Raw genomic sequence first — 9,897 nt, 5'->3', positions numbered from 1 at the left:
CTGGCTCTGGGAAACCTGAATCACAGAATCAACAAGGTTGGAAAAGACCTCAAGGATCATCAAGTCCAACCTGTCACCCAACACCTCATGACTGCTAGACCATGGCACCAAGTGCCACATCCAGTCCCCTCTTGAACACCTCCAGGGATGGTGACTCCACCACCTCCCTGGGCAGCACATCCCAATGGCTAACAACTCTCTCTGTGAAGAACTTTCTCCTCACCTCCAGCCTAAACCTCCCCTGGCACAGCTTGAGACTGTGTCCTGCAAACTCTTCTCAATGATCCCTGCCTGAGCTAATGCAGCTATGTCTATATAAGTCCTCCTCCTGACCTGCTCTAAGCTTCCTAAGTACTCTGAGGCTGTTCCTTTGTGGGCTAAGCCACCATCCCTACCTGCCTCCATGCAATTCAGCTTCCAGCTTGATCTCCCTCTCAGAGCAGCCTACCCTTGCTGCTCCCTACTCTGCTTACCTCTGTGGTCATCAGAGACTGCTTCCTGTGTACAAATGGGGCAAGAATCAGCTCTGCAGGGCAGAGAAGCCTCTGACATCTGCAATGCTAAATGGCAGGGCCAGGAAGTTTTCTTCCCTGATAGTTTCATCCACATTCTTCCAAACCACACACTAGAGTCAGGCCTTCTTCTGCATGCCTACTTCTTGGTCCAGATCCTGGACCTGTTCACTCCAAAGGTTGCTCTTGTCCAGTCTGCAGACCATCATGCACTTGCAGGAGGGTAAGTAGGCTGCTAGGCTCTTGGTGGAGATACAAAGACCTTCAATCCACCGGGCTTCATAAGCAACAAGAAGTTGACAACTTAGAAGACTGATGACACTTTTCCCCAATGTTACTAGTTTAATTACCATTTGCACCAGTACATCTTATGCTTTATATACAGATAGCTTTAATTTTTGCTTCTTCAGCTCTTCAAATACATAATATATTCATTAGACTAAGACAATACAGAAGAGGCTCCTATTTAGTTGTTAGTTGGTGCCATGAACTTTCTCAGTTTGGGGAAGTGATACATAGTTGAAATGACAGGACCTCACAAGGATCTGAGCAGAGAAAGAAAACAGAAAGGCAACCAGCAGAGTCTGTGACTTTGCTAGCTGAGTACAGCCACCCACAAATCCAGAGGAGGCAGGAGACTGCAGAAGTGAGTCTGAAGGCAGGGAGACACCAGGGGAGCCAAGGGATCGGGATTAAAATGCCTAAAAATACATCCAAGAGCAGTCTGGTCCCCACTTCCACAAGTGGAACTGCAGCAGCTTTAGAACTAGTTTCAAGAATTTTTCTTCCCACAGGGATGGTCTAAGTGAAACTTTGTCTCTAAATGCCCTCAGTGTAGAAAGAAGCACTTTCTGCAAGTACAAGGTGCATACAGCAAGCTTTGAAAAGCCTCACCAGGAAGTCTTTGCCCAAAGGGAAAAAGCTGCTTGCACAGCTGTGCTAGCAGAGCGTGTCCCAGTCCCCAAAGTGTACATGCTGGTTGAGTGCTCAAAACAGAAAGAAACCTTCCAGTGCTCTGGAAGCCTAGTGTTCTACTAACTGGGTACAGCTCTAGAAGAGTCACTGAGACCACCTTCCTAGCTTCCTCTTCTTTTCAGCTATCACAGAGGGCAGCCAACATGGTGAGGTTTCCAGCCTGCCCATTAGCTTTGCTCAATCAGCAGGCTTACACCCCAGATGCCATCCACAATTGCTGAAGATGCTAGTGTCCAGATTAAAGGGTGTTAGGAACTCTCCCAAAGAGAGGGGCAGAGAGCAAGGGACTTTCACACCTTTCTAACCCCCTAAACCACAGGGGGAAGAGAGTGGGTTTGAAGTGCATTAAAAAAGGCAAGAAAAAAAAAATCCAAGTTAAAGCAGCCAGGTCACATCCCTGTGGTGCTTTCTGTGCCTCAGGAGAAAAGCCTCAAGAAGTGACACAGGTGGGAGAGTGCTGCTGCCATAGTTGAAGGTTGGGCCCTACTGTACATTTCCTGCCCAAATGCTAAGTGTGAGCTGGAAAGAGGCAGGAGACTGCTCCTTCACCAGAGAGTGATTCACTGTCCCACCACAGTCCTTACTGTGGCATGGCCATGCAATATTTGCAACAGTGCCAAGTCACAGTACAGGGCTCAGGGTAGTGACAGAGGAAGATGAAGTGTTGAGGGGTGGGACTACCTGGCTGTCATCCAGTGCCTTACCTAGCACAATGCAGCAGCACACTTGCCTTTTGGTAAAACTATTTCCAGTTAAAACAACAACAATGAGGACTTGGTGTTGGGTGGGAGGGAGCAAGGAGTGCAAATAGAGGAGCTCCTCCAATGAACCTACAAGCCAAACAAGAAGCCTCGTGATGGGGTCCCCAGCTGCAGCAAAATGGCAGCAGGTCTAACTCTAGCAGTTGCATAACTCCTTCCACAACGCACAGGAACCTCCAGCGCTATCAGGAGTTGAACCAAAGAGAAGGAGAGTAGTGCATGCATGGGGAGGTTCCCTCCTCACCAGAGACATAATTCATCAGAGGGTTTTGTACAAGACAAGACCTGTCTCATTACAGCTCCTGTTTACAAGCTGCAGCCAAAAGCAGCTCTCCTCAGTCCTGCAGGCGAGCCGCAGAGATTGGAGTCGCCATTGAAGGCAGCCGCAAAGAGCAGAGAATGTAAAGGACAAGGGACCCAGAAGCAGCTGAGCAGCTTCCTCCTGTACACACCTGCTTCAGGATTCCTGCTTCCCCTGTATGGAAAGACTCAGAAAAACAGCTAGGGTGTACCATGTAGCAACCAAGTGGGTAGAAGAGATGAGGCTACCTCTCTCCTCCTTGCCCATCTTGTGAGGAGTCACTATGTTCTCTTTAGGTTCCGTGGTTTCACTGTGGGGTCATAAATAACAACTTTTAACTGAAGTGAAGATCTGGTTGAAGGAGGAAGGATTGTCCCAGTTTGGTTTTGATTGAAGACTAGAGAGGTTTGTGCCCCATTTGATTGCCTCTAGAGCGTCTCGCTAATCACTTTGTCCCATTCCACCGCGGTCACCGTTCAGAACTGGACCCAGTTGGACTGCTGAGGAGCCTGATTTGGAACAGCACTGAAAGAAAGAACCACCAAAAGGAGCAGGTTTAATAAGGCTTCTGAACTCACACCTTTCCAGTGCCTGTGAGGACACCACCATTCTTGTGTGCAGTTGCCTTCCCCCCACTTTACCTGGATGCAGTGCTGAAGTCTCCCCAGAGGTCTGTGGGAGCTGCTGCTGGTGCCTTTGATGCAGAGGCAGGAGCCTCCAAGTCTAATAGAATATCTAAGGCAGAAAGAAAGCATGAAATAAATAACAATTAAAAAAAAAATCACAGTATCAATAAGGTTGGGAAATACCTCAGAGATCATCAAGTCCAAGCTACCACCCAACACCTCGTGACTAACTAAACCATGGCTCCAAGTGCCACGTCCAATCCCCTCTTGAACACCTCCAGGGATGGTGACTCCACCACCTCCCTGGGCAGCACATTCCAATGGCCAATCTCTCTGTCTGGGAAGAACTTTCTCCTCACCAAAATCAGTCAAGCTCATCAAGAAGAAAAAGTCACAGGCACTGAAATGGTCACCACTCACAAAGTGCTGGGTGCAGGGCCACAGAAACCTTGCACACACTCCAGGAGGAGGCAGTCAGACCTTTGAAGGATTTTTACAACAGCAGTTTCTCTTGCTGAATGTGCACAGAGTGCCCAGCTCATAGTTCTTCATTCAAGAACCATTCAGTCTTCAACTAGCACACAAACTGGTAGATCTGTGGTGTTTTACTTCTCCCAAGCACATTTAAAGCTCAAAATCAGCCCAAGCAGGCATCACCTTCACAGCACAAACCATGCACTGGAGCCCATTCAGCCCTGTTCAGAAGTTTCTTCTTGTTCTGATCTGTACACAGCACTGCTAAAGACTCTGCCTTCACAAGAGTATCATCAGCTCTCATGACACTCCTGTACAGTTTCACTTTGAGCACAGCACCTGGAACAGCTCAGCAACCTCTTCATTACAGAATTACAGAAAGGTTTGGGTTGGAAGGAACCTTTAAAGGTCATTTAGTCCACCCCCTTTGCCATGGGCAGAGACACCTTCCAACATCACATTGCTCAAAGCCCTGTCCAATCTGGCCTTTAGTACTTCCAGCAGAAGGGACATCCACAGCCTCTCTGACCAACCTGTTCCAGGGTCTCACCACCCTCATCACAAAACAATTCTTCCTTATAGCCAATCTAAATCTATCCTCTTTCAGTTTAAACCCTTGCCTTGTCCTGTCACCCTGGTAGAAAGTCTTCCATCTTTCCTGCAAGCCCTCTTTAACTCCTGAAAGGCCACAATAAGGTTCCTTTTCTTCTCCAGGCTGAACAACCCCAGCTCTCTCAGGCTTTTTTCACAGATGAGATGTTCCAGCCCTTTCATTGTTTTTTGTGGCCTGCTCCAAAAGGTCCACGGCTTTCTTCTACCAGGGACAGCAGAGCACTCCAAGAGGGAGCTCAAGGGTTAAGTAAAAGGAGAGGACCTCCCTCAACCTGCTGGCCAGGCATATTTTGGTACAGCCCATGACATGATTTGGTTTCTGGGCTGCAAGCACACAGTGCTGGCTTATATCCAGCTTCTCTTCTACCAGTATTCCTAAGTGCTTGCCTGCAGGGCTGCTCTCAATTCATTCATCCCCTAGTGTGCATTGATACTGATGATTGCCTCACCTTAGGTGAAGGATCTTGAACTTGGCCTTGTTGAACTTCACATACATAGCAACATATTTTTTATATCTATATTTTATATAGAACTATATGCAGACATTAAAACTAATCCAGTACCCCTGCAACACCACTGTTCTTTGAACCTCTTTCTGGTGCCCATACTAAAGCTTCCTCTCGCTCCCTCTCTGTCTGTTTAAAGCCACTCAGGGAGTGTTTTTCCTGTATCTTTCAACAACCACCCCATCTGCCTGTATCTTCTTGCCAGGGACTGTGCAGTACTTTTCTGGACACTCTACACAGCTCTGCCAGTGCCCTTAGAGCACACAACTTCAGGAAAATCCAACCATTTCAGTTTCCCCCTAGCTTGTCCTAATCGAGACACTTAGTTTCTCCTTTTGGAAGGACAGGAGCTAAAAACTGTGCCCTCCTCAAAAGAACAAGGGGGTGTTATTAAACAAGCATGAAGATCATTGGGTCAGAGAGAAAAGTCATCAGGACACACATCTCACAGAGCACTGCTGACACTAGATTGGCCACTGGCTCCTGAAAGCAGGCCTCAGTGCTCTCTGTGTACCTAGTAGCATCTGACTGTTTGCCCTGAGCCAGTGTTTACCTGCATTGCTCATGTTACTGGATTTCAGCACTGGTGGTGGTGTGACATGGTTGGCAATGGCTGTGGAAGAAGGGGGAGGTATAGGAGGGACTACAACTTTGCCTCCTGGTGGGGGTGGCAGCAGGCTTAGGCCACCTGATCCAGATGCACGGGGCTTGGCTGCTCCTCCTTTCTTTGTCATCATATTCTGTATAAAAAGAAAGGACACGTGAGGAAGAGTCTTCATGGGCAAAGCAGAGAAAGAAGCAGGGTAAACTGGGATGCTTACCCCAATGTTCAGTTTGATGGTTTGCCCTTCCTTAAACCCTAAGTCTAATTTAGGACGTGTGTCAGCTTCCTGGGACTCCTTGGAGATCTCAGTCTCCTGCTTTACCCACCTAAAAAGAAGAAAGGAAGACATAAGACCCTGTGGCAAAAGGGAAGAGGGCTTCAGAAAAATGCATGGCTCCAGCCCACCAAACAACTACCTTGCCTTGTCAAGCCATCTACCTCCACACTCCCACTGTAGTACAGCAAAAAGCTGGAACACCACAAACCCAAGAAACTGTCTGACACTGCACCTGTAGCATCACAGCTCAGGGATCTGACCCTGCAGGTCCCTCAGCTTCCATGACAGCTGGCAGCACACTCAAGTGTCCTTGATGGAGCCCAAGGAAGCCTGTACTAAATGCACAGGGACCAGCACCTGCCATGTTCTACAGGCCAGAGGAAAAAGCATGTCAGAAAAGCACAACTCACTTGAAGTGATCCTGCAAAGAGACGTTGAAGTCAAAGGCATCACCACGATCCGTGAAGCCAATGCCTATAAAAGCACTTCGTCCTAGCAAGGAGACAGGAGGAGTCATTGGAGGTGCCCTGCAAACGGACCCTTGTGCTCATTCACTCCAAAATCCTTCTGCCTCTCCTGAACCACTCCATGATACCTCCTTCTTGACACATCTGGGCCTAGCCTTCAGGACCCACTCTTCTTCGCACTTGGCACTCTCAAAAGGGAGTGTTCCTTCCCAGCCCCTGGACTATGCAAGGTGAAGAACCCTCCTGTGTTAGCTTTGCCTTTCTACCCCTGCAGTCACACTACTCAGACTTCTCAGCACTCCCCACACCATTCCAATTCACCTAGCCTACACCCAGCTCCTCCACCTCCAACAGCTGGCACGCAGAGGATGGCTCCACTCACCGGTCCCATCCTGAATGCGGATAACAAAATAGCGGCTGGAATCCGTCACAGTCTCTACTGCAATGCCAGGGTACTGGTCTATAGGAGCCTGGGCAAAGAGCTCTCCTGCAGACAAAGAATTAGGTGTTCAGAAGAGCAGCCTCCTGCTGGAGCGCGGCCAGGGCTGCCACAGGGCGCAGCTCCGAGCGGGCCCAGCAGCACAGGCACAGAAGCAGCAATCACAGTCGGAGCCTTCCCAAGCCACAGCCCTTCCCTTACCTGAAACTTTATCCTCCAGTTTAATGTATGCAGTTTTGCCTTTCGAGGTGACCCGAAGCCGCCCTGTCCAGTCTGGATGGTCCAATTTCCAGTCAGATGCCCTGAAACACACCCAAAAAAGAGAGGAGAGGAAACGCTTCGCTTCTGCCCAACCATCTCAGCAGCAGCCTCTGCTCCTGAGCCTTCAACACCTGCAGCTGCCTTTATTCCCTTCCTCTCCTTAAACAATATATGAGGTCTCAGCTCCTCTCCACTTCTGCTACCCGACACTCAGGGCTCTGATCAGGCTCTCTCTCCTCTGAATGAACAGAAGTAAATACAGTGCAGAGAACAAACTCTGTCTTTGCCTTTGTAAGCTTGCAGAAGCAGGCAGACTGAAACACAGCAGTTCACTCGGAATGGTAAATCCAAAAGCAGCTATAAGGCACTTGTGGGGATCAGAACCCCCCCCCCTAAAAAGTAGTAATAAAAATGTTTTGGTTGGAAAATACCTTCAAGTACAACCATTATCAAACTTTACCAAGTCTGGTGCTAAACCATGTTCCTTAGTACCACATCTGTGCCACTTTTAAACACCTCCACAGATGGGAATTCAACCACCTCCCTGGGCAGCCTGTTCCAGTCTTTGAGAATCCTTTCAGGGAAGAAGTTTCTTCTGCTGTCCAACCTAAACCTCCTCTGGTGCAACGGTCTCAAGCTGCACCAGGGGAAGTTTAGGCTGGAGGTGAGGAGAAAGTTCTTCTTCACAGAGTCATTCACCATTGGAATGTGCTGCCCAGGGAGGTGGTGGAGTCACCATCCCTGGAGGTGTTCAAGAGGGGATTGGATGTGGCACTTGGTGCCATGGTCTAGTCGTGAGGTCTGTGGTGACAGGTTGGACTTGATGATCTTTGAGGTCTCTTCCAACCTTGGTGATACTGTGAACTCATCCTCAGGCCCTCTCATCCTATCACTTGCTCCTAGGGAGAAGAGACCACCACTCACCTTGCTACAACCTCCTTTCAGGGAGTTGTAGGGAATGAGGTCTGCTCTCAGCCTCCTTTTCTCCAGACTAAATAACCGCAGTTCCCTTAGCCAGTCCTCACAAAGATCTGCTCTCCAGACCTTTCACTAGCTTCAGTGCCCTGAACCATGGTGATGTTGCATCATGAAAAGCCTCCACTCCATTATTCTACCCTGCTGATGTAAACCAGTATCAAGTACTTCTCAGCCTAGATGCAGCTAGGTGAAACACACCATACACACAGCCATCCTGCCTAGCCCATCACACACTCTGCCACCGACTGCTGCAAAGGGGAAAGGAAATACAGAAGAAAAAAAACCCCAAAAACACAAACCATGGGAAAAAAAGAAAATAAAAGACAATAAAAGACAATAAAACAAAACCTAAACCCTACAGATTGTACAACCAGAAACACCTGCGGCCAGGCACATCCACAGGCTGCCCAGCCCAGCAAGCACCACCAGCACCCATCAGCACTTCAGAGCACCCCCCCCCCGCTCCTGCCAGCCTGTGCGCACAGCGTGCCAAGTGTCACCCCGCCGCTGCTGGGTAAAGGGAATGCATTTCCAGCTGCCGGCCCCGCAGTCTCTTTTCTGAATCAGGCTGAACGCGCCCTGGCCTCCTCGCTGCTGCCGCGGAGGGCCAGCGGGCCCGCACGCAACGTGCCGTTCCTACACCGCCGCAGCCTCACACCCCAGAAGCCGGGGAAACCGGCAGGGGAGGTCAGCGCTGCCAGGAAGATGAAGTTGCTCAGATGCCTTCACCTCCTGGCACATGATGAGCAGAGCAACCCCTGCTTCCTCCCCGCAGCATGGGGGCAAAGGCTCCCGCTTCGAGGCGGCTCCAGCCACCGCGTCCCCCACAGCCACAGCCGGCCGGGGCTAAGGCCTCCGCGAACGGGCCCGACCCGCTGCGGTCGGAGGCAACGGCTTGCCAGGGCCCCGGCTCACGGTGAGCACGCCCATTCCCGGGCTCAGCCGATGGCTGCCCTGCCCGGCAGCGGCAGCCCCGAGGGCAGGGCGGGCAGGGTCTCATCTAGGCTGCATCGAGCCAGGGGCACCCCGGCTCCAGCGGACGCTCTCACCTGTACCCGCGGTTGGAAGTGCGCGGCGGGATGCGGTAGACGTTGACATCAGTCTTCACGCAGAGAACGGACTCATACTCCAGCTCAGCCGCCGCCATCTCAGCCACCAAAGCGTGAGCGAAGGGTGGGAGACTAATACCCCAGGATGCTTCCGACCACCATCTTTGATGAGGGCAGACACCGCCTAAGGGCGGATGGGCAAGCCTACGTCGAAGACGTGGAGGAAGACATCTTGGATCCTGGCAGCAGCCCCGGTGAGGGGAGGTGGCCATCTTGGAGACGGTTCTGATACAGTTGTAACGCTGGCGCCATTTTGGACACTGGCAGCTTCCACACAGGGTCTGGCGCGGCCATGTTTGCTTCGGGCCGGTGGATGAGGTGCGGGGAGCGGGGGGATTCCTGCGTGGCTTTGGTGGAGGCCCTGGGCGCTTCTCGCCTGAGTAATTTTCTTTCCTCGCAGCCTTTTGGTCAAAGCGTGGGGTTTAAGGGAAAACGGAGTTTTGTGTGGTCTGTGATGCTGAGATCAGGCGTCCATTGGTAAAAGAGCAGCACGTCAACGAGAAAATACAGCACGGACTTACCCCGAGTTGTGCAGCTGGAAGCGGTGAAAGTGCCTGCTAAGGAAAGGCTAATTTAAGGAGTGCTGCCCAGAAACTGGCCAAAATAAATGTATAAATATTTGGTTGTGGGTCCTTATCATAGTATCAGTCAGGGTTGGAAGGGACCACAAGGATCATCTAGTTCCAGCCCCCCTGCCATGGGCAGGGACACCCCACACTAGATCAGCCTGGCCACAGCCTCAGCCAGCCTGGCCTTAAACACCTCCAGGGACAGGGCCCCAACCACCTCCCTGGACAACCCATTCCAGGGCTTCACCACTCTCATGGGGAAGAACTTCCTCCTCACCTCCAGCCTGAATCTCCCCACCTCCAGCTTCATTCCATTCCCCCTAGTCCTATCACTGCCTGAGATCCTGAGCAGTCCCTCCCCAGCCTTCTTGGAGCCCCCTTCAGATACTGGAAGGCCACAATGAGGTCACCTGGGAGCCTTCTCTT

The 9,897-nt window shown here is 50.9% G+C and overlaps 1 protein-coding gene across 1 annotated transcript; it reads right to left on the bottom strand.

The window, feature by feature from the left end:
- Positions 1–834: 834 nt before the first annotated feature.
- Positions 835–9,151, bottom strand: NECAP1 (NECAP endocytosis associated 1). The gene is made up of 8 exons (XM_009896662.2): positions 8,843–9,151; positions 6,756–6,856; positions 6,498–6,602; positions 6,059–6,140; positions 5,589–5,697; positions 5,321–5,507; positions 3,191–3,284; positions 835–3,074 (listed from the first exon to the last, which is right to left on the bottom strand). The coding sequence occupies exons 1-8, from the start codon at positions 9,112–9,114 to the stop codon at positions 3,026–3,028; spliced, it is 999 nt and encodes a 332-aa protein (XP_009894964.2). The 5' UTR covers positions 9,115–9,151; the 3' UTR covers positions 835–3,025.
- Between the last annotated feature and the right edge of the window lie 746 nt (positions 9,152–9,897).

This window comes from Dryobates pubescens, chromosome 8 (genome assembly GCF_014839835.1).
Source record: "Dryobates pubescens isolate bDryPub1 chromosome 8, bDryPub1.pri, whole genome shotgun sequence".
NCBI classification, from domain to species: Eukaryota; Metazoa; Chordata; class Aves; order Piciformes; family Picidae; genus Dryobates; species Dryobates pubescens.
The sequence above is the reverse complement of the archived record's forward strand: the minus strand, read 5'-3'. Positions and strand labels throughout refer to the sequence as shown.